Raw genomic sequence first — 25,739 nt, 5'->3', positions numbered from 1 at the left:
GGACATCTACAAGTCCATGCTAGGTAAAGCTCCGCCTTATCTCAGTTCACTGGTCACGATGGAAACACCCACCCGTAGCACGTGCTCCAGCAGGTGTATCTCACTGATCATCCCTAAAGCCAACACCTCATTTGGCCGCCTTTCCTTCCAGTTCTCTGCTGCCTGTGACTGGAACGAATTGCAAAAATCGCTGAAGTTGGAGACTTTTATCTCCCTCACCAACTTTAAACATCTGCTATCTGAGCAGCTAACTGATCGCTGCAGCTGTACATAGTCTATCGGTAAATAGCCCACCCAATTTACCTGCCTCATCCCCATACTGTTTTTATTTGTTTACTTTTCTGCTCTTTTGCACACCAGTATCTCTATCTGCACATGACCATCTGATCATTTATCACTCCAGTGTTAATCTGCAAAATTGTAATTATTCGCCTACCTCCTCATACCTTTTGCACACAATGTATATAGACTCTATTTTCTACTGTGTTATTGACTTGTTTATTGTTTACTCCATGTGTAACTCTGTGTTGTTGTCTGTTCACACTGCTATGCTTTATCTTGGCCAGGTCGCTGTTGTAAATGAGAACTTGATCTCAACTAGCCTACCTGGTTAAATAAAGGTGAAATATATATATTTTTTAAATCAAGGATCTCTCTGTAGTTTTCTCCGTTCATCCTTCCGTCGATCCTGACTAGTCTCCCAGTCCCTGCTGATGAAAAACATCCCCACAGCATGATGCTGCCTCCAGAAGTGACGCTTGGCATGCAGGCCAAATATTTAAATCTTGGTTACATCAGACCAGAGAATCTTGTTTCTCATGTTCTGAGAGTCCTTTAGGTGCCTTTTGGCAATCTCAAAGCGGGCTGTCATGTGCCTTTTACTGAGGAGTGGCTTCCGTCTGGCCACTCTACCATGAAGGCCTGATTGATGGAGTGCTGCAGAGATGGTTGTCCTTCTGGAAGTTTCTCCCATCTCCATAGTGAACCTCTGGAGCACTGTCAGAGTGTCCATTGGGTTCTTGGTCACCTCCCTGACCAAGGCCCTTCTCCCCCGATTGCTCAGTTTGGCTGGGCGGCCAGCTCTAGGAAGAGTCTTGGTGGTTCCAATCTTCTTCCTTTTAAGAAAAATGGAGGATACTGTGTTCTTGGGGACCTTCAATGCTGCAGACAATTTTTGCTACCCTTCCGCATTCTGTGCCTCGACACAATCCAGTCTCGGAGTTCAACGGACAATTCATTCAACCTTAGGGATTGGTTTTTGCTCTGACATGCACCGTCAACTGTGAGACCTTATATAGACAGGTGTGTGCCTTTCCAAATCATGCCCAATCAATTGAATTTAACACATATCTAAAAACCTGTTTTCACTTTGTCATATTGGGGTATTATGTGTGGATTGAAAAAGAGAAAAAAAGTATTTTAATCCATGTTAGAATAAGGCTGCAACGTAACCAAATGTGGAAAAAGTCAAGGGGTCTAAATACATTCCCAATGCACTGTAAAACAGGTCTGTCAATAGCCTTGGAGCAAGCCATTCAAAATGAACCTTGTTGAAAAGTTGGAGAGAGAATACAACCCATATTTATGTTTATTTATTTTCCCTTTTGTACTTTAACTATTTTAACATCGTTACAAACACTGTACAAAGCCATAATATGACATTTGAAATGTCTCTATCCTTTGAAACATTACTGATTGTAATGTTTACTGTTCATTTTTTATTTCACTTTATCTACTATCTATTTCACTTGCTTTGGCAATGTAAACATTTAATGTAAACATATGTTTCCCATGCCAATAAATCTCTGAATTGAATTGAGAGAGTGAGAGAGTGGGAGAGAGAGAGAGAGACTTGCGAGCTTCTCAATGCTCTACGTCCTGGGGTTATAGCCGCCCCCTGTCATCTCTCTTTTTCTGGGAGGGAGGGAAGTGTCAAGGCACAGCCTGCCCGTGTTTACTCTGTGCATTCCTCCGCCCAGTGTAGGAACCAGGAGATCACATACTGCTTGCGTCCCAAATGGCACCCTATTCCCTATAGTGTGCAGTACTTTTAACCAGGGCCCTATAGGGCTCTGGTTTAAAAGTATTGCACAATGTAGGGAATAGGGTGCTATTTGAGATGCAGCTACTGAACATACATCAGCCTGCTGTAGAGAGCTGTTTCCACCTCCAGAATTTACGACCCAAGTGTGTACAGATGAAATATGACATGGCTAGGACTAGGAGGAACGCTTCAAACACAGGGCCATGTCACAGTGACAGGACAAAAAAAGTGTGAGTTGTTACAAATTAAGTCAATGGCTGCTCTACAAGTCATTTGAGATATAAGAACGATTTATGTTTTAAAGAATTATGGACAATAAAGTATCTATTCTATTCTGTTCTATTTTTGCTTGTGTTTAATTCTCGAATAAGTTATCTAACTAGTTACTTAACAATCAGACAGGTATGCCCTACAACACTGTTTATGGCACATTAGGGTGATTTAAGGGGCAATGATGGGGGTCACAAGTGTGTGTGTGTGTGTGTGTGTGTGCTGGGCATATTCAATGCGTGGTCATTAAACGCATCAGAAGAGAGGAAATGAGAAGACAGGAAACACTGTGAGGAGGTGTGCATGGACACAATATAAAGAGATGATCAAAGAGATTAAGTGGACAAGCCACGCACATCATGGTTATTATAATTTCATTATGTCATTATTATGATAGGGTACTGTTATGAAGCTACTAGGCTGTATACACGTGAAATGAAAGGGAAAAAAAGTGAACCTACAATGTGCGCTCCGGCGGTGTTGCCAGTCTCTCTGAGCGAGCCCGCCGAAGCACGCTTTCAGTGCCTTCTCTTGTAGCATGCACGAAGAGGGACTCGAAGTGTAGAAATCCAACATTTGTCCCGGGCTCACCGCTAGCAAATCCATACAATCAAACATGATTTCCCTTAGTCGCAAAATTCTGCCTGTTATTGTATCCCTTTCAATATAATTTAGGTGTGGATAATAATCGCGAACATAAGTGCACACAACTCCATCAAAGTCTGCCCCTTTATGGCACGTAAAATATTGGTCTTCTTCCCAGACTATGTCATGAATTATGACAGACAACACCGCTAAAAGCTTGTAATTGACCCGAATGATGATTTGCCATTTTCCTCTGGTGTCCGGTTGTTGAGACGAAAAGGTGTCAGACAGTCAGTCATCTCCGTAACGTTCCAACTTGTGTCGGCCAGTCAGTCACCTCCGTAACGTTCCAACGTGTGTCAAACAGTCAGTCACCTCCGTAACGTTCCAACGTGTGTCAAACAGTCAGTCACCTCCGTAACGTTCCAACGTGTGTCAAACAGTCAGTCACCTCCGTAACGTTCCAACGTGTGTCAAACAGTCAGTCACCTCCGTAACATTCCAACGTGTGTCAGACAGTCAGTCACCTCCGTAACGTTCCAACGTGTGTCAGCCAGTCAGTCACCTCCGTAACATTCCAACGTGTGTCAGACAGTCAGTCACCTCCGTAACGTTCCAACGTGTGTCAGACAGTCAGTCACCCCCGTAACGTTCCAACGTGCACAGCTCGGTCCAGTGCGCTTAACAAGCTCCTCGCTCGAGCCCACCGTGCTGAAAATATGTTCTTAGAAATATTACAGATCGCGTTTTAAAACCATATCTCCCCGTTCGGATGACGGATGGGTTATCCTGCCTCCATGCAGCTCATTTCATACTAGTTTGCTCACAGAGAATGAAAGATTGAATTGCCTAATATATGCGAGTGAACTTTCTATGAACCCATCCGAGACTGCTAACCTTCAAATGACCCAGGATTCTCACACACCGTGCAGCGCGAGCCTCACAACCAGCAGCAGCCGCGCGAGCCAGGCTGAAAGAAGAAACGCAGGCAGCTCTAGCTCACCGCGCATAATATTATTTTCCCTCGAATGAACACGATACATGATATTTTCGTGCGATAAAAACACATTTCTAAATTCATGAATCAAAGTAGCTCACTTAGATTTGTTCACGATCTAACCAACCGTGGTAGGGTATTAATGTGTATCACAGCAAAATAATAGGCTACAATATTGTTTAAAAGATTATGTAACAAAACTAAGCAATCTGATAAAGACAAATATATAAAGAAAACGCAAAAGGAGTAAATCTTAACATTTCAATACTTTTTCAATTTCAGAGTTTTACAAACACATGTTACATTGTAACTCTGTCAAGTCTCATGCACTTGTTTTGTCAGTAGCCTAGGCTACTTCTGACAGCTGTTGAGCAGCAGTATGTGATCAGAGAAATTCTATATAGTGCAACGACATTATATAGCCTAGGCTGTGAGTTTTGACATGCTTACAGCTTCAAGATGTTTTCTTATTATTTTATGATCAATAGTTATTTACTTAAAATCTCAGTTGTTGTTTATTCTCACATGTGCATTACTGCAAGTTAAGTTAAATTAGGAAAGTTAAATATGAATCTTTATGACTAGATTCGTTTCTAGGCTACTTAATCTATGCATTATACACACTGTTACAGGCAGGAACATTTTAATATCTCTAAATCCTATAATTAGAGGAGACAAGTTTGTAAGAATAGGGTTTTAGTAAGGGCATGAATAATACGAATAATACTGTAGTTTGAGTGTTTGTGACTTTGTGTTGTGAAGAACCAAAGAAAGATCCAAAGAAGAAGATATACTCAAGTATGGAATTTGTGGAATTTATGGAAAATGTGTTTTTCAAAATGACAAATGTGCATTGAAATAACTACCTACAGTTCACAGAAAATATAAGGACATATTGGTCCTTTGTGGTTGGCTGGGGAAGGGGGTGCACCATGAACCTCACCACGACAATCTAAACATCCCATTAACCATCTCTCTAACTCTGCACATGCCACACACACACACAGTCTAACCCCTTTAGAAAGACCCAACATAACCCCTGCACATTGACTCGGTACCGGTACCCACTCATAGCCTAGGCTATATAATAACTTTGCACAATATAGAATTTCTCTGATCACATACTGCTGCTCACGAGCTGTCAGAAGTACATTGCCTCATTACTCTTATATTATTGTGTTACTTTTGATATTTTTTTTATGTTCGTTTATTTGGTAAACATTTTCTTAACTCTTCTTGAAGTGCACTGTTGGTTAAGGGCTTGTAAGTAAGCATTTCACGGTAAGGTCTACACCTGTTTTTAAAGCCACAATCTGTAATTCATATTTCAGTGATTCTAAATCATTAATATAAATAGCCATGGAACAGCAGTAACCATGACACATAACACCTTTAAGCTGACATCTTTATAAAATGATGATGATTTCCTGCTTGTGCCAGAGTTGCTCAGGATATAATTCATTATCCTGCTATATGCTACTATTGAGCTGCACTTCCTTGAATGTTGAGGGAGAAAGTGTAGCATGTTATTGAGCCAGTTATACAGTGATAACCTAGTGGGTGGGTGATCCGCTGTGGTAAAATAATAACGTTATATTATTCTATTATATTCAGTTATGTTATGTAGAATACTTGCAGACATTTATTCATCTTTGACCTAACTTTATTAAACAAGCACCATTCGTCAGGGTAGCCGGTTCTCTGGACAGCTGAACGAGTAGAGCAGGGACTGTGCATAAAGTAGAGAATCAGAGGCTTTGGACCTTCAGCTGTCAAGAAGAGGGGTTCAGAGAAGTCGGTCACTCCAAAATAATAATTAGCTCATTAGGCATTCCGTCAACTTGGTTAATTGGTTACACCTTAACTTAAAATCTCCAGACCTAAAATTTGCCTGATCATTATAATAAAGTCACACAAAAAAGTAAGTATTTATATTTTACATGTCATTTCAACTACAATATCAGCTGAATTACAACCAGGTTTGGGGTCAATTCATTTTTAAATTGAAACTGAAATTAATTAAATTAATAAATTGACAAATCCTCAGTGACAAATGGGTGAAGTTTATTTCACGTGCTTGACTTGACTAAAATGAAAACTGAAGTGACCCCCAACCCTTCCACAAACCCCAAGGGGAGTTCAGCACTGATTACATGTTATGTATGTTTATAACCCAGATAAGAAACAGTGAAAGTCAACAGCCTGGTTCTGATAATGTGTGCTTATTACCAACAACATCCTAGCTATTGCCTGGGGTGGCCGGTAGCCTAGTGGTTAGAGCGCTGTCTAGCAAATCCCGGAGCTGACAAGGTAAAAATATGTAGTACTGCCCCTGACCAAGGCAGTTAAGCCACTGTGCCCCAGTAGGCCATCATTGTGAATAAGAATGTTTTCTTAACTGACTTGCCAGGTTAAGAAAAATTATATTGTCTCACTGAAAGTACTTGCCAAAGTAGCCAAACACTGAAGACTTCAACAGCAAACACTGAGGAAGACTTGACAAGTTCTTTTCATAACCTGTGATTATGTTGCATGGATGGGATGAACATGTTTTCGAGAGAGAGATAGTTTCAGGGAGGCTCAGCGGGTGCTCATCTCTTTTACAGAGGAGGAGAGACTGATCCCCTCGATGCTGATGAATAATGTAGCAGAGCCGAGAGTGGAGAGAGCAGAGAGCTGAAAAGGAACCCCTGTCCCCACCACATACAGCCTACACCACCTGCCTCCCGACGGCTCGCCCCACTGTAACTGTATCCCCTCTCCCCTCACACACAGACACACACCCCTCCACTACCCCATTAGGAACCCCTGAGCCTCCCCCTGTTACACAACCTGCACCCCCCACCCTGATCGCCACACTGTAACAGTAACCTACTTGCACCCCCCCACCACCTGCCCCCCACGGCTGGCTCGCACCACTGTAACAATAACCCACATGCACTCCCACCCTCTCCCTTACCCCACCCCCATGTACCGCATAAGCCAGACCTATCCAGGTAATTTATCCACATGGTTTAGATTCACCTGTAATTAGAAGGTGACAATGAACCTGTCTTTCAAGATAAGATACTTTCTGACATCAAGTGCTCCTCCAGGTCCTGCAGCTCCCTGGGAGCCCGCTACCAAAAACCGAGCAGGCTATTACCATGGTAAAGTCCTACAGCACATCATTTAACATGGCTGGACAAAGCGACAAAGCTGGAAGTTTAGGCTACACATAGGGAACATGCAGGACAGGTAGCAGGTACTAGCCATAGGTGCTATTTAGTTTGAGCTCACTCAGGAAAGAGACTTTCAATCATTGCTTAAAGTGCGTGGAAGAGACAGAGAGAGAGCAAGAGAGAGAGAGAGAGAGAGAGAGCGAGAGAGAGAGAGCAAGAGACAGAGAGAGCAAGAGACAGAGAGAGAGCAAGAGACAGAGAGAGAGCAAGAGAGAGCGAGAGCAAGAGAGAGAGAGAGAGAGAGAGAGAGAGAGAGAGAGAGAGAGAGAGGGGGGAGGATAGCATTACCACTGCATGTTCGTTCCACAACTTCAGGTATCTTTTACATTATTTCCCATTTATTTTTCATGAGCAAACTTTTGATAGCATATTAATGGAGAGGATGGAGGATTTTAGCACTGGCAGTAATTCCTGCTTGGGTCGCTCAGCGTTCAGATAGCTATATTTAGTTACACTTGCACGCTGCTTATTTAATTGAAGCCGCATGACTAAAGAGGAATATGATGAAGGGTAGATCTATTTTCCACTGGAAACGCACACATTTGGGATTCTCTGGTTAGGAAGTAATGTGATATGCAGAAAATGAAGAGAGATTCAAATCTTTCGTTTTTTCTGTTCTTGTGCCTGAGCTTTAAATGATTCCGTTATCACTTTGTACGATAGAGATACTTTTTTGTCACTTTTATTTTATTGAGAAAATAATGACTGTGTATATATTTGACAAGGTAGTAACAGTATTAAGATGAACAAGACTGTTATGTCCATGTCACGTCTACTCCTGCTCCTCCCCTCCGGTGTGCCACATCGGTGGTTAAAGTCCTGGGAATCAACATTGTGCACACCTGGTGCTCATCATTACGCTTACCTGGCACTCATCATTACGCTCACCTGGTGCTCATCATTACGCTCACCTGGCACTCATCATTACGCTCACCTGGCACTCATCATTACACCCTCCTGGTGCTCATCATTACACTCACCTGCCACTCATCATTACGCTCACCTGGCACTCATCATTACGCCCTCCTGGCACTCATCATTATGCTCACCTGGCACTCATCATTATGATTCACACCTGGACCTCATTACCTCCCCTTTATAGGTCCCTTCCTTTTGTTCATTCCTCAGTTGGTACCTGTGTTCATGTTACCTTGCTTCTGTTACGCTATCATGTTTGTTGTTTTCATTAAACATTTTACCTGCACCTGCTTCTTTACTCACGGCGAAATCATTACAGAATAACACCTTATCTAAGGGAAGCATCGGGGAGTGTTTCTTTCTTTGTTTTTTTTGTGTTGGGAGGTATGTTGGTTCCAGGTGTCAGTACTGGAGCTACCAGGGAGGCCTCAGCCAGCTTGTCGGGCTCTCACGTCTCAGCTGGGTCATCGGGGTCTCACACCTCAGCCAGTCCGTCAGGTTTCTGCGCCTCAGTGGAGGCGACTGGTCCACTCCTGATCCCCGGGATCGTCCCTTTGGTCGGCGTCCTGCGGCAGGAGCCGCGCGCCGGGGAGGGGGCACTGTCACGTATGCTCTCTCTCCGGCGCTCTAGGCCGCCATGCTCAGCCGGATCGACACCGGACCGTCATTTTGGTCTGCATCCGGCGGCTGGAGCCTCGCACTATGTGCGCCCTCTCTGGCCTCTAGGTCACCAGGCTGCTGATTATTGTGCACACCTGTCACCATCATCACGTGCCTCATTACACTCACCTGGACTCCATCACCTCCTTGATTACCTTCCCTATATTTGTCACTCTCCTTGGTTATTTCCTCAGGTGTTATTGACTCATGTCAGTGCGTTGTTTGTGTTTCTTGTTTTATGTCCGTTTATTTATTAGATACTCACTCCCTACTCGCTTCCCTACTCTCAGCGTACATCGTTACAGTCCATGTTTGTTCAAAGGCTCATTGGAGAGGAAGTACATTTTCCAACATGTCTCTCAAGTCTTGCCCAACAGCATTTGCCAATACTCAATATTAAATGTGTTAAATATTCACACCTTTTATGGCTTCAAATCTGGACTAATAGTCAAAGATAAAATTATTTATTGGAGATGTTTTTCATGTCAATGATAATTATATTTTCACTTCCAATAAACAAATACAGGAGCATGTTTCGTACAATATCCTTATTCTGAGCTCCCTGACAAAGACCAGAGAAAGCCCTTTCCTACTGCAGCCATCACTAAATGTCTCCAGGTGGATAATGTTGTGAAGAGGGAGAAGAGTGGAAGAAATGGAGGGGTGTAGAAGTGGATAGATAGAGATGGAGGGGTGGAAGGAGAGAACTGTGGAAAGAGCAGAACAGGGTAGGTTATGAAAAAAACCACTCAAACCTAACAAAACCCGAAAGTGCTGAAAGATCCATTTACTTCCCCTCTTCTCTTTTCTCTACTTCTTTTCACACCTCTTGTTCTCTTTTTTTTCACAGTTAAGGCAACATATTTTCATTTAGTACATGTCTTTCCACAGCTTGTGTCTTAGTTCGCACTGTGTGGCCTTGATAGGGGCTCTAAATAGTATCAGTCACCAATAACAAAAAAAAGGAAGCGTTTTGGAGGCTGATATTCTCCAGTTCTCTGTGACTCTTTGACCCTGTTTGGGGCATTCTGTATTCTCTTCCTCCTCACTCAACCCCACAAACATTAAATAAACTAAACACACCCAGAGTCTACCCCCTACTTTATGATCTATTCAATAAGAACAAACCATTATTGTTCTACAAACCCACACAAATATTGTTATTTCCAAAAGTATTCAAAATAATATTGCTTATCCGATCAGTGTTCAAGGGTTCTGTATGGTGTAACTGTTAAAAATATGCCTGCATCTCAAATAGTACCCTCTTCGCTATTTAGTGTACTTTTTTTAACAGGGCTCAGAGCCCTGCTCAAAAGTAGTGCACTAAATAGGAAAGAGGTTGCCATTTGAGATGCAACCATAGTGTGATGTTTGTATGTTGTTTCATAACTGTTTGCTGGAGCATAATACTGTAAAAGCAATGGTACTGTGTGTTATGTTATTAACTCCATATGAGAGGACTATCATCTCAACACTTACACTATGTCTAAGGATATAATGGAAAATGCATTGCCTGACATTGATTCGTTGATTGAGCAGTTGCATGGGTCAATGTCTATAGAAATCCATTTCACCGTATGTGTCCATAGGTTCACAATGGATGCCTTCACACAATAGAGAGAAGGTAAGAGAGATAGACTGAGATATGATGGAACAGAACAGAACAGTGGAGACAGACATGGAATCATTGTGATTGTAAAATGTATGACTGAGCTCTTAGAATCTCCCACCTCAGGAGGTCATTGTGGAACCTCAAGTACAAAATTACAACCTTGTTCCTCTCAGGACAATAGCTAATAAACATCAACATCTGTGTGGGTGAGCTTGATTGGTTTATTAAGACATTTATCAGTGTAGCAGAGGCCAGGGGTGCAGAGGGAGGAGAGAGAGAGACCATTACATTACAAATCAGCAGGCAATAAAGTCAGCTCATTAAGAGCCGCACACATGGGCATGCACACACACACACACACACACACACACACACTCATTTAGAGCAGGCATTTTAAGTACCACAGTAATGCAATGGGTCCCCTGTTGGATATGTGGATCAATGTAGACGGTATAATTACACTTCAGTCTAAGTGTCTTGATGTGAGCTCACACACTTCTCTCTCTCCCATACAAAGAACTGTCAGTGCCGCTGGACTCATTTTTATCAGCACTAAGTAATATGTGTGTGTGTGTGTGTGTGTGTGTGTGTGTGTGTGTGTGTGTGTGTGTGTGTGTGTGTGTGTGTGTAAACCCTTAGATGTCATTACAGTTAATAAGAGCATTTGTATAACAAATGAGTGATGTGAAATAATTGAGGATTGTTTTGCTAATAGTCCTCCTAATGTGTTAAATGCAGTAAATAAAAGGAATGATACAAACGCCCACCTTAATTACAAACATTTGTTTATCCCGACTAGCTATGTTGTTAATAACCGCTAATGTTATATGCATATCCCAGCCCACCTGGGTTGGGGTCAATTCAGTTTGAATGAAGTCAATTCAGTTTAAGCGGAACCTTTAAACCTACACAAATGGCTTCTAGTTGCAGAAACTCACACTTTTATTCTAGTGGCAGTCAAAAGACAGTGAGTTCCGGTTCTATCTGGTTAATGAGCTTCCTAACATCACGTTAAGAGAGTACAGTAACAGTACAACAATACACCCTCTCCAGAGGGAAAACATTTCATTTCAGAGGGAGTGATGGAGCATAATCAAATTCTCCTTCTTTCCTCAAAGGTAAAAACAAAAATAAGTTATAAATGGTAGGTGATGGGGATGTAGGGAGAGGGGCTGGGAGAAGAGGATACTTCAAAGAAAGAAAGAAAAAAGAGAGTGCACAATTAGAAGATAGGAATAGGTGAATGAGCGAATAATCTTGTCTTTCTTGCTATTTGTGCTGATATTAACAATATATCTGTTAATTATTGTAACTTAGAGAAAATCTCTAAATGTTTTCCTTCAATGGTTAAAAAGGCTGTCAATTCATCACACTAACAAAGCTCTCTGAACTGGGTAAATAAAACTACCTCAATAGAAATGATGGTAAAAAGGGAGAGAGACAAGATGCAGGAAGCAAAGCTATCATCGGAACCTAATCAGTCTCCCTCTCTGCAATCTGTCAAATAAAATGTTTTCTTTCCCTTTTTCTCTCCCTGAGCCTACCCTAAAAAAAAGGCTCTTATAATATCTGAAAAATACTTTTGGGAAAATATTTAAGACACATCTGAGCCTTTCCTCCACACAGAAACCATCCAGTCTCCATAACCTTCCTCCCGTCCCCTTGTCTTTGCAGCCCCTCCCTTCCCTCCATCCTCCCCCTGTTTCCTGTGGAGGTGTGAAGGAGCCTCATCCTCCCCATCCTCCAGCCAAACAGCCTCCTGATCAGCCCTGCAGGCTTCTGAGTGTCTCTGCAAGGGATTACTGGTGTTCAGACAGCTTCACAAAGTGAGCCCCGGACCGTCTGATCAGAGAATAGCACTACTATCACACCATCTCTCACCACACCACACCTACACCTTGCCTAGCCACGCATCACCCCTGAGGCCTGTGATTTCACACAGATTAGCACTCAAAGTCCCCTAAGCTCTCCCTCAGTACTCCCTGTATCGATGGCCATCATAAACGCAGACACACACTTAAGGGTCTATCACAAGTCCAAAGTGTGTACGCACAGCGGTGTTCTAGAATATTGGATCATTTTTTGAATTCTCAGCGCAGCTGAAGATATTTCTCCAACTGTCAACACATTCAAATGAATAGAGGACATGTACAAGCCACATTTGTTAGGAAATTTGGGGAAGTGCGCGTTCAGCTGTGCGTTCACTGCAGATGGTGGTCTTAGAGACGCATAGCTATGCCACAATGGGAAGTCGGTCTATAGTGTCTCTGCATCTGTCTCACACACACACACACACACACACACACACACACACACACACACACACACACACACACACACACACACACACACACACACACACTCACTACACTTTAGACACACTGACAAGATACGTTTTATACATTTAAAGACAGACACACACAGACACACACACACACACAAATGGTTGCTCTACCTCACAAAGACACAAACACCAACACACAGAAAGATAAATAATATAATATCTATTGTTTACAGGAAACAAATATACAGTGCCTTGCGAAAGTATTCGGCCCCCTTGAACTTTGCGACCTTTTGCCACATTTCAGGCTTCAAACATAAAGATATAAAACTGTATTTTTTTGTGAAGAATCAACAACAAGTGGGACACAATCATGAAGTGGAACGACATTTATTGGATATTTCAAACTTTTTTAACAAATCAAAAACTGAAAAATTGGGCGTGCAAAATTATTCAGCCCCTTTACTTTCAGTGCAGCAAACTCTCTCCAGAAGTTCAGTGAGGATCTCTGAATGATCCAATGTTGACCTAAATGACTAATGATGATAAATACAATCCACCTGTGTGTAATCAAGTCTCCGTATAAATGCACCTGCACTGTGATAGTCTCAGAGGTCCGTTAAAAGCGCAGAGAGCATCATGAAGAACAAGGAACACACCAGGCATGTCCGAGATACTGTTGTGAAGATGTTTAAAGCCGGATTTGGATACAAAAAGATTTCCCAAGCTTTAAACATCCCAAGGAGCACTGTGCAAGCGATAATATTGAAATGGAAGGAGTATCAGACCACTGCAAATCTACCAAGACCTGGCCGTCCCTCTAAACTTTCTGCTCATACAAGGAGAAGACTGATCAGAGATGCAGCCAAGAGGCCCATGATCACTCTGGATGAACTGCAGAGATCTACAGCTGAGGTGGGAGACTCTGTCCATAGGACAACAATCAGTCGTATATTGCACAAATCTGGCCTTTATGGAAGAGTGGCAAGAAGAACGCCATTTCTTAAAGATATCCATAAAAAGTGTCATTTAAAGTTTGCCACAAGCCACCTGGGAGACACACCAAACACGTGGAAGAAGGTGCTCTGGTCAGATGAAACCAAAATTGAACTTTTTGGCAACAATGCAAAACGTTATGTTTGGCGTAAAAGCAACACAGCTCATCACCCTGAAAACACCATCCCCACTGTCAAACATGGTGGTGGCAGCATCATGGTTTGGGCCTGCTTTTCTTCAGCAGGGACAGGGAAGATGGTTAAAATTGATGGGAAGATGGATGGAGCCAAATACAGGACCATTCTGGAAGAAAACCTGATGGAGTCTGCAAAAGACCTGAGACTGGGACGGAGATTTGTCTTCCAACAAGACAATGATCCAAAACATAAAGCAAAATCTACAATGGAATGGTTCAAAAATAAACATATCCAGGTGTTAGAATGGCCAAGTCAAAGTGCAGACCTGAATCCAATCGAGAATCTGTGGAAAGAACTGAAAACTGCTGTTCACAAATGCTCTCCATCCAACCTCACTGAGCTCGAGCTGTTTTGCAAGGAGGAATGGGAAAAAATTTCAGTCTCTCGATGTGCAAAACTGATAGAGACATACCCCAAGCGACTTACAGCTGTAATCGCAGCAAAAGGTGGCGCTACAAAGTATTAACTTAAGGGGGCTGAATCATTTTGCACGCCCAATTTTTCAGTTTTTGATTTGTTAAAAAAGTTTGTAATATCCAATAAATGTCGTTCCACTTCATGATTGTGTCCCACTTGTTGTTGATTCTTCACAAAAAAATACAGTTTTATATCTTTATGTTTGAAGCCTGAAATGTGGCAAAAGGTCGCAAAGTTCAATGGGGCCGAATACTTTCGCAAGGCACTGTAGATGAGGTTGGGTGTAAAAAGGACTGGAAGGGAGAAATATATTTTTTGTTATGGGCAAAGAAACTCAAAAGGGGTGATTATATTAATTAACAACAATTTTGATCCGAAACTGTGCAAACATATCCTCAAGGAAGATGGATCCTTTTATGCCATTGAACCAAATATATATCTGGCTAGTTCATCTATATGGGCCAAATAATGACGATCCACACTTCTTCGAAAATATATATAATAATCTATTTGTAACGACTCTCCTCTTCGACTGATGATAGGGAATAGGAATCATCGGACCAACACGCAGCGTGGTAAGTGTTCATTGTAAATGTAATTAAATAAACTGAACACTGAATGACAAAAAAACAACAAAGAGTGAACGACACAAAACAGGAAACAACTACCCACAAATATAGGTGGGAACAGGCTATCTAAGTATGGTTCTCAATCAGAGACAACGATTGACAGCTGCCTCTGATTGGGAACCATACCAGGCCAAACACAGAAATACAACACACAGAACAAAACATAGAATGAAAAACATAGAATGCCCACCCCAACTCACGCCCCGACCAAACCAAAAATAGAGACATAAAAAAGGAACTAAGGTCAGGACGTGACAGTACCCCCCTCCAAAGGTGCGGACTCCGGCCGCAAAACCTGAACCTATAGGGGAGGGTCTGGGTGGTAATTTCACCACGGTGGCGGCTCTGGTGCGGGACGTAGACCCCACTCCACCTTAGTCTTGACCCGCCTCTGGAGTGGCGACCCTCGCCGCCAACCCCGAACTGGGGACCATCACAGCAGGCGCCGGACAGGCGGGAGACTCTGGCAGCGCCGGACAGGCGGGAGACTCTGGCAGCGCCGGACAGGCGGGCGGCTCTGGCAGCGCCGGACAGGCGGGCGGCTCTGGCAGCGCCGGACAGGCTGGCGGCTCTGGCAGCTCCGGACAGGCGGGCGGCTCTGGCAGCTCCGGACAGACAGGCGGCTCTGGCAGCTCCGGACAGACGGGCGGCTCTGGCAGCTCCGGACAGACGGGCGGCTCTGGCAGCTCCGGACAGACGGGCGGCTCTGGCAGCTCCGTACAGACGGGTGGCTCTGGCAGCTCCGGACAGACGGGCGGCTCTGGCAGCTCTGGACAGACGGGGGCTCTGGCAGCTCCGGACAGGGGGGCGACTTGGTTCTGGGAGCAGGCACAGGACTCACCAGGCTGAGGAGACATACAGGTGGCCTCTTCCTTGGCCGAGGCACCGGATGCACTGGGCCGTGGAGGCGCACTGGAGGTCTCGAGCAACGAGCCTGCACAACCTGTCCTGGCTGGATACCCCCTGTAGCCCGGCAAGTGCGGAGAGTTGGAAAAGGCCGCACTGGGCTGTGCTGGCGAACCGGGGACACGGTGCCTAGGGCTGGTGCCGTATAACCCGGGCCGAGGAGACGCACTGGAGACCAGATGCGCTGAGCCGGCATTATCCCTCCTGGCTTGATGCCCACTCTAGCCCGGCCGATTTGAGGAGCTGCAATGTAGCGCACCGGTCAATGCCTGCGCACTGCCGACACCGTGCGCTTCACCGCATAACACAGTGCCTGCCCAGTCACTCTCTCGCCATGGTATGCACGGGGAGTTGGCTCAGGTCTCCTACCTGACTCCGCCAATCTCCCCGTGTGCCTCCCCGGAAAATAAAATTATGGGGCTGCCTCTCGTGGACGTTACCTCGAGCCAATTCCTCGTAGTGTCGCCGCTCTGCTCTAGCTGCCTCCAGCTCCTCTTTCGGACTGCGATACTCTCCCGGCTGTGCCCAGGGTCCCTTGCCGTCCAATATTTCCTCCCATGTCCAGGAGTCCATTACACGCTGCTTGGTCCTTTGGTGGTGGGTAGTTCTGTAACGACTCTACACTTCGTCTGATGCTGAGGAATAGGAATCATCGGACCAACACGCAGCGTGGTAAGTGTTCATTGTAAATTTGATTAAATAAACTGAACACTGAATGACAAAAAAACAACAAAGAGAATGAACGACATGAAACAGTCCTGTAAGGTGAAAAAACACAAAACAGGAAACAACTACACACAAACACAGGTGGGAACAGGATTGACAGCTGCCTCTGATTGGGAACCATACCAGGCCAAACACATAGAAATACAACACACAGAACAAAACATAGAATGCCCACCCCAACTCACGCCCTGACCAAACCAAAATAGAGACATAAAAAAGGAACTAAGGTCAGGACGTGACACTATTGAGCTCACAAGCAACGAATGAATCTATTATTATTGTGGGAGATTATAATACGGTTTTAAGTACCTCAATGGATCGTAAAAGAAATCACACTACAAACTATCCCCCTCATGCACTTAAGGAGATCACAAATATCATGGATACATTAGAACTAGTGGCTATATGGAGGCTGAAAACCCTGACCTGGTGAGATATACATGGAGGAGGTTTAATCAAGCTAGACATCTTGACTACTTCCTGGTCTTATTCTTGCTGGCATCAAACATTTACAAAAAGTATTAATAAGAGACCGAATGCGATCGCACCACCATCTAATTGGCCTCCATATAACTCTTACAGAATTTCCACATGGATGGGGATATTGTTAATTTAATCAAAGCCAACTGGATGGCTCTTAACTAAGGGAAAATAATTCAAAACATACACTATAGGTCAACAGTTTTAGAATAGCAATTCATTCAAGGGTTTTTCTTCATTTTTACAATTTTCTACATTGTAAAATAATAACAAAGACATAAAAACTATTAAATAACACATTTGGAATCATGTAGTAACCAAAAAAGTGTTAAACAAATTTAAGAAAAACCTTGAATGAGTAGGTGTTCTAAAACTTTTGACTGGTAGAGTAGGTAAAGCAGATCTCCTTATTGTAAGGGACGCAAATGTACTTTTAGAGACAATTCAATACAATACTCAACATTAATACAAAAGCAATATAGGTCAAAAGAGAATAGACTACTAAAGAAAATAGAGGAAATAACAGTGCAGGTAGTTGGTAATGGAAACTGTACTATAGAGTAACAAAATAGGTAAGAGGAAAAACAAATAATTCAAGGAACTTATTCAACAACGATATATATGCATATATGTTTTCTTTTCAGTCTCCTCCATTTTCACTGAATGATGTTAACTGTAGGGATTTCTTTCCTAATAATAATAATGTAAAATGATCAAAATGTACAGAAAGACCTGCGTGAAGGCCAACTTACAGAGGAGGAACTTATTGAAGCAGTAAAATCTTTCAAGTCTGGAAAAACAGATTTCAAAAAGGCTTTATGGCAAAAGCACACCATGTGATTATCTGAGGACAGCGCCCCGCATACAAACACATGAAAATCATATTTCAACCAGGCAGGTGCGCCACAAAAGTCAGAAGCGATAGCGATATAATTAATGCCTTACCTTTGAAGATCTTCTTCTGATGGCACTCCATGTCCCAGAAACATCACAAATGGTCATTTTGTTCGATAATGTCCTTCTTTATGTCCTAAAAAAGGTCAAAACATTTCAAACAACGTTTCTAATCCAACCTCAGGCACCGTAAAATGTAAATAATCAATCAAATTTAAGACGGAATAAACTATTTCTAATACCGGATGAAAACAACGTGGAGCGCACTCTGTTCATGCGCACCAAAACAGTAGAGTCCACCTGAAGTGACACTTACAATGAATAGGACTACTTCTTAATTTCTCAAAAGAAAAACATTGAACAATTTCTAAAGACTGTTGACATCTAGTGGAAGCCATAGGAACTGCAACCAGGTTCCTAATAATAAGAGTATCCCATAGAAACCATTGGAAAATCCTATGACCTCAATTATTTTCCCTCTGGATGGTTTGTCCTCTTGGTTTCGCCTTCCAAATCAGTTATGTTATACTCACAGACATTATTTTAACAGTTTTAGAAACTTTAGAGCATTTCCTATCCAAATCTACCAATTATTTGCATATCCTAGGGCCTGAGTAACAGGCAGTTTACTTTGGGGACGCTTTTTATCCGGATGTCAAAATACTGCCCCCTACCCCAGAAAGATTAAACAATGTTTCCCATGCTTGTTCCATAAACAATTTACCATAAACAGTTAATGAACATGCACCTGTGGAATATTAAGACACTAAAAGCTTACAGACGGTAGGCAATTAAGGTCACAGTTATGAAAACTTAGGACACAGAAAAGGACTTTCTACTGACTCTGAAAAACACCAAAAGAAAGATGCCCAGGGTCCCTGCTCATCTGTGTGAACGTGCCTTAGGCATGCTGCAAGGAGACATGAGGACTGCAGATGTGGCCAGGGCAATGAATTGCAATGTACATACTGTGAGATGCCTAAGACAGCGCTACAGGGAGACAGGACGGACAGCTGATCGTCCTCGCAGTGGCAGACCAAGTGTAACAACACCTGCACAGAATCGGTACATCTGAACATCACACCTGCGGGACAGGTACAGGATGGCAATAACAACTGTCCGAGTTACACCAGGAACGCACAATCCTTCCATCAGTGCTCAGACTGTCCTCAACAGGCTGAGAGAGGCTGGACTGAGGGCTTGTAGGCCAGTTGTAAGGCAGGTCCTCAACAGACATCACGGGCAAACAATGTTGCCTATGGGCACAAACCCACCGTCGCTGGACCAGACAGGACTGGCAAAAAGTGCTCTTCACTAGCGAGTTGCAGTTTTGTCTCACCAGGGGTGCTGGTCAGATTTGCATTTATCGTCGAAGGATTGAGCGTTACACCGAGGCCTGTACTCTGGAGCGGGAACGATTTGGAGGTGGAGGGTCCGTCATGGTCTGGGGCGGTGTGTCACAGCATCATCGGACTGAGCTTGTTGTCATTGCAGGCAATCTCAACGCTGTGCGTTAAAGGGAAGACATCCTCCTCCCTCATGTAGTACCCTTCCTGCAGGCTCATCCTGACATGACCCTCCAGCATGACAATGCCACCAGCCATACTGCACGTTCTGTGTGTGATTCCCTGCAAGACAGGAATGTCAGTGTTCTGCCATGGCCAGCGAAGAGCCCGGATCTCAATCCCATTGAGCACATCTAGGACCTGTTGGATCGGAGGGTGAGAGCTAGGGCCAATCCCCCCAGAAATGTCCGGGAACTTGCAGATGCCTTGGTGGAAGTGTGGGGTAACATCTCACAGCAAGAACTGGCAAATCTGGTGCAGTCCATGAGGAGGAGATGCACCGCAGTACTTAATGCAGCTGGTGGCCACACCAGATACTGACTGTTACTTCTGATTTTGACCCCCCTTTGTTCAGGGACACATTATTCCATTTATTTTAGTAACATGTCTGTGGAACTTGTTCAGTTTATTTCTCAGTTGTTGAATCTTGTTAAGTTCATACAAACATTTACACGTTAAGTTTGCTGAAAATAAACGCAGTTGACAGTGAGAGGACGTTTCTTTTTTTGTTGAGTTTATATATACACTACCATTCAAAAGTTTGGGGTCAATTAGAAATGTCCTTGTTTTTGAAAGAAAAGCATATTTTTTGTCCTTTAAAATAACATCACATTGATCAGAAATACAGAGTAGACATTGTTAATGTTTTTTTTATGGAATATCTACATAGGCGTACAGAGGCCCATTATCAGCAACCATCACTCCTGTGTTCCAATGGCACATTGTGTTATCTAATTCAAGTTTATCATTTTAAAAGGCTAATTGGTCATTAGAAAACATTTCTGCAATTATGTTAGCACAGCTAAAAACTGTTGTTCTTATTAAAGAAGCAATAAAACTGGCCTTCTTTAGACTTGTTGAGTATCTGGAGCATCAGCATTTGTGGGTTTAATTACAGGCCCAAAATGGCCAGAAACAAAGACCTTTCTTCTGAAACTCGTCAGTCTATTCTTGTTCTGAGAAATTAAGGCTATTCCATGTGAGAAATTGCCAAGAAACTGAAGATCTCGTACAACGCTGTGTACAGAACAGCGCAAACGGTCTCTAACCAGAATAGAAAGAGGAGTGGGAGGCCCCAGTGCACAACTGAGCAAGAGGACAAGTACATTAGAGTGTCTAGTTTGAGAAACAGACACCTCGCAAGTCCTCAACTGGCATTGAATAGTACCCGCAAAACACCAGTCTCAACGTCAACAGTGAAGAGGCGACCCCGGGATGCTGGCCTTCTAGGCAGAGTTCCTCTGTCCAGTGTCTGTGTTCTTTTGCCCATCTTAATCTTTTCTTTTTATTGGCCAGTCTGAGATATGGCTTTTTCTTTGCAACTCTGCAGCAATGGGACAAGACTGTAACTACCAATTAGGGAGAAAATAGGGTAAAAGTAAAATAAATAAAAAAGAAATATAATAAACAAGAAAAATCACAACATTCACTTAAAATGAACCTTACAAATAGCAGTGTTGGGCAATTTGGAAAGCTATAGTCAATCAATCAATAATATAATAATACTCGTTTGAAAGGTTTTCATCTTTTGCTCATAATCTGTGGATACTGTGAGATTTGAAATGTAAAAAATCACAGCACAGTTGAAAAGTATATGGCACATGGAAACCAAATGAGGGGGATCTATGAAGATAGGTGGGATGGGCTGAGGGGTGAGATTAAAGAGCTTATGTTCTGTCATTTACTATTGTTATGTGATTGCTGTATATAAAAGTACAATGTATGTCAAATGTATTTGTAAAATGTATGTATATGTAGCAGAAAAGCTGTAAAAACAAAAAAGATGTGTCCTTCCGAAGAGGGGGGTGGTGGAAGGGTTAATAAAAAATAAAAATGATAATAATTTAAAAAAATTAAAAACACCTACACACTTAATTTCCAGATAATAACAACACCAGTTCTAGAACACTTATTAAAGTCTGATATTCCAGAAAGGGAAAATAGATCCAGCCTGCTGTTACTTTATGGATGTGTCCCAAATGGCACCCTATTCTGTTTAGTGCACTACTTTTGACCAGTGCCTATAGGGCTCTTTTCAAAAGTAGTGCACTATATAGGGAATAGGGAGCCATTTAGGCCACTATTCGTACAGTTTAATGTCCAAAAGGAAAATAACAATTACATCAGCTATTAGGCAGCTCACAGGCTCTCCTCTCCCATACTGTGTGTGTGTGTGTGTGTGTGTGTGTGTGTGTGTGTGTGTGTACATGTGTGGCATTATTCCTCTTAAACATTCACTTCACTATTTTAAAACAGTAATAACTTTTCAGCCGTCTATTAAGTGTTGGGAATCCTTCAGGCTGGTAGCATAATGGCATAACACAGACTTGTCATTCAATTACACACAGAGAGAGACAGGGAGGGGGCAGCCTGCCTGCCTGGCAGGGAGGATAACTACATCATTGTTAACCATCTTGATTTTATCCGAATTATTGAAAATGACAAGTGACCTTAACATGAACCAGAGAATCGGGGTGGAATACGAGTATTGGCATTTCTAAATCTAGGCAGGCTGGTGCCAGAAAATCAATAAATTTCAGGCAGTCGTGCACTTGCATGCACACAAGCTGTACAAATACATACACACAAATGCATGTATGGAATTTAAGGTAATGGCATCGACAATCGACGGAACGCAAACAGAATAGTTACCACATCAGGAAGGAGGGAGGGGACGAAAAAAAGGAGGGTGGGAAAAAAAGTGAGAGCGAAAAACTCAGGCTCTCTCTTCTCCTTTCAGTACAAACTTAGCCTACTTTTCATCAGTTGCTATTACCAGTCCCATTCACATTACTGGCCTGCGTCCATGCAGGATAACCACGGTGCTGACTGTGGCTGATTTACCAATAACTCCTGCTAACTAGTATAACCTCTCAGGAGGTCATCCATCGGACAGGGACGCAGGAGGCAGGTGGAGGCAGGAGGCCCTTCCTTCCTGTGGGCAAAGCAACCTGCCCAGTGCACAGCACGAGAGGAGGGCTATCCCCTCTCTACTGTTCCTCCCTCTCTCTGCTTTTACATTCTGTGGATCAACCATGATTCTGTCCAGAGAGAAGAAGACAGGAGGAAAGGCCAACATTAAGAAAGGAGCCTCTACGTGTTTCGTATACATACACAGCATTAAGGACGCCTGATCTTTCCATGACATAGACTGACCAGGTGAAAGATATGATCCCTTACTGATGTCACTTATTAAATCCACTTCAATCAGTGTAGATGAAGGGGAGGAGACAGGATAAAGAAGACAATTGAGGCATGGATTGTGTATGTCTGCCATTCAGAGGGTGAATGGGAAAGACAAATTATTTAAGTGCCTTTGGATAGGGTATGGTAGTAGGTGTCAGGCACACCGGTTTGTGTCAAGAACTGCAACGCTGCTGGGTTTTTCACGCTCAACAGTTTCCCATGTGTATCAAGAATGGTCCACCACCCAAAGGACATCCAGCCAACTTGACACAACTGTGGGAAACATCGGCGCCAAAATGGGCCAGCATTCCTGTCGGAACGCATTCGACACTATGTCATGACGAATTGAGGCTGTTCTGAGGGCAAAAGGGAGGGCAGTGCAACTGAATATTAGGAAGGTGTTCCTTTTTTACATTTTACATTTGTAAAAATATTTAGAGGGTGGATCAGCTTTAATATTAGGGATAGATTGAACAGTCGTGGACAAAAGTTTTGAGAATGACACAAATATTAATTTTCACAAAGATTGCTGCTTCAGTGTCTTTAGATATTACTATGGAATAATTACAAGCATTTCATACGTGTCAAAGGCTTTTATTGACAATTACATGAAGTTGATGAAAAGAGTCAATATTTGCAGTGTTGACCCTTCTTTTTGAAGACCTCTGCAATCTGCCATGGCATCAATTAAATTCTGGGCCACATCCTGACTGATGGCAGCCCATTCTTGAATAATCAATGCTTGGAGTTTGTCAGAATGTGTGGGTTTTGTTTGTCCACCCACCTCTTGAGGATTGACCACAAGTTTTCAATGGGATTAATGTCTGGGGAGTTTCCTGGCCATGGACCCAAAATATCGATGTTTTGCTCCCGAGCCATTTAGTTATCACTTTTGCCTTATGGCAAGGTGCTCCATCATGCTGGAAAAGGCATTGTTCGTCACAAAACTGTTCCTGGATGGTTGGGAGAAGTTGCTCTGAGAATGTGTTGGTATCAATTCTATATTCATGGCTGTGTTCTTAGGCAAAATTGTGAGTGAGCCCACTCCCTTGGCTGAGAAGCAACCCCACACATGAATGGTCTCAGGATGCTTTACTGTTGGCATGACACAGGACTGATGGTAGCGCTCACCTTGTCTTCTCCGGACAAGCTTTTATCTGGATGGCCCAAACAATCGGAAAGGGGATTCATCAGAGAAAATTACTTTACCCCAGTCCTCAGCAGTCCAATCCCTGTACCTTTTGCAGAATATCAGTCTGTCCCTGATGTTTTTCCTGGAGAGAAGTGGCTTCTTCGCTGCCCTTCTTGACACCAGGCCATCCTCCAAAAGTCTTTACCTGCAGATGCACACACCTGCCTGCTGCCATTCCTGAGCAAGCTCTGTACTGGTGGTGCCCCGATCCCGCAGCTGAATCAACTTTAGGAGACGGTCCTGGCGCTTTTGGACCTTCTTGGGCTCCCTGAAGCCTCCTTCACAACAATTGAACCGCTCTCCTTGAAGTTCTTGATGATCCGATAAATGGTTGATTTAGGTGCAATCTTACTGGCAGCAATATCCTTACCTGTGAAGGCCTTTTTGTGCAAAGCAATGATGACGGCACATGTTTCCTTGTAGGCAGCCATGGTTGACAGAGGAAGAATAATGATTCCAAGCACCACCCTCCTTTTGAAGCTTACAGTCTGTAATTCAAACTCATTCAGCATGACAGAGTGATCTCCAGGCTTGTCCTCATCAACACTCACACCTGTGTTAACGAGAGAATCACTGACATGATGTCAGCTGGTCCTTTTGTGGCAGGGCTGAAATGCAGTGGAAATGTTTTATTGGGATTCAGTTCATTTGAGGGAAAGAGGGAATTTGCAATTAATTGCAATTCATCTGATCACTCTTCATAACATTCTGGAGTATATGCAAATTACATATATCATATAAACTGAGGCAGCAGAGTCTGTGAAAATTAATATTTGTATCATTCTCAAAACTTCTGGCCACAACTGTAGCTTCCATCAATGTAATTGTCCACATCATTTCCAATCCACCACATATTTTTGGGGTAAATATATATATATACCCACATAAATATAACCATGCATACATATACACATATATTCATACAAAAACACACACATATACACAGTGGAAGTCAGAAGTTTACATACAGTTGGAGAACAAGTATTTGATACACTGCTGATTTTGGAGGTTTTCCTACTTACAAAGCATGTAGAGGTCTGTAATTTTTATCATAGGTACACTTCAATGGTGAGAGACGGAATCTAAAACAAAAATCCAGAAAATCACATTGTATGATTTTTAAGTAATTAATTTGCTAAAAATTGATAAATATTACAGACCTCTACATGCTTTGTAAGTAGGAAAACCTGCAAAATCGGCAGTGTATCAAATACTTGTTCTCCCCACTGTACATCTTAGCCAAATACATTTAAAATCAGTTCTTCACAATTCCTGACATTTAATCCTCGTAAAAATTCCCTGTTTAAGGTCAGTTAGGATCACCACTTTATTTTAAGAATGTGAAATGTCAGAGAGAATGATTTATTTCAGCTTGTGTTTCTTTCATCACATTCCCAGTGGGTCAGAAGTTTACATGTGATGAAAGAAATACAAGCTGAAATAAATCACTCTCTGCTATTTTTCTGAGATATCACATTCTTATAATAAAGTGGTGATCCTAACTTTTAATAAATCGAAAGTCAAACAAAAAAACAATAACCAAAAGTGAGCGGTTGTAATCTGAATAAAGCGAAAAAGGCCATTCTTGAACATGGGGTGAGACATTTTTACTAATTTGCTAGAGAACCAGTTCGGATTTGAGTATAACTTTTGTATGACTGATGCCTTTAGTGAGAGGCCTAATGCTTTAATATTGAATAATTCCTGCCCTCCGAATTAATATTTAGTAGATAAATAGGCCCTTTCAATTTTGTCTGGCTTGCCATCCCAATTCAAATTTAATAATTTTTGCTCGTATAATAAAAAAATAAAAAACAGGTCGCTAGGTGTAGGCAAAACCATAATCAAATCAGTGGGATTTTTCCACAAATAGACAGGTATGTTCCTTTCCATGGTAGCAAGATCTTATATATTTTCTATTAAAAAAAAATTCTATAAAAATATATGAGTGAGATAATTTCTT

At 42.6% G+C, this 25,739-nt stretch overlaps 1 protein-coding gene across 1 annotated transcript in view; it reads right to left on the bottom strand.

The window, feature by feature from the left end:
- Nucleotides 1-3,836, bottom strand: part of LOC112234836 (retinoic acid receptor alpha-A) — a 126,058-nt gene extending 122,222 nt beyond the window's left edge. Inside the window, exon 1 of the mRNA XM_042310045.1 lies at nt 2,776-3,836. Within this exon, the coding sequence (XP_042165979.1) occupies nt 2,776-2,932 (157 nt within the window). The 5' untranslated portion in view covers nt 2,933-3,836. The remainder of the gene's footprint in view (nt 1-2,775) is intronic.
- Between the last annotated feature and the right edge of the window lie 21,903 nt (nt 3,837-25,739).

The sequence above is a fragment of the Oncorhynchus tshawytscha genome, linkage group LG31, assembly GCF_018296145.1.
Source record: "Oncorhynchus tshawytscha isolate Ot180627B linkage group LG31, Otsh_v2.0, whole genome shotgun sequence".
NCBI lineage: Eukaryota > Metazoa > Chordata > Actinopteri > Salmoniformes > Salmonidae > Oncorhynchus > Oncorhynchus tshawytscha.
Note: the sequence above shows the minus strand (reverse complement) of the source record. Positions and strands in the feature narration are given on the sequence as shown.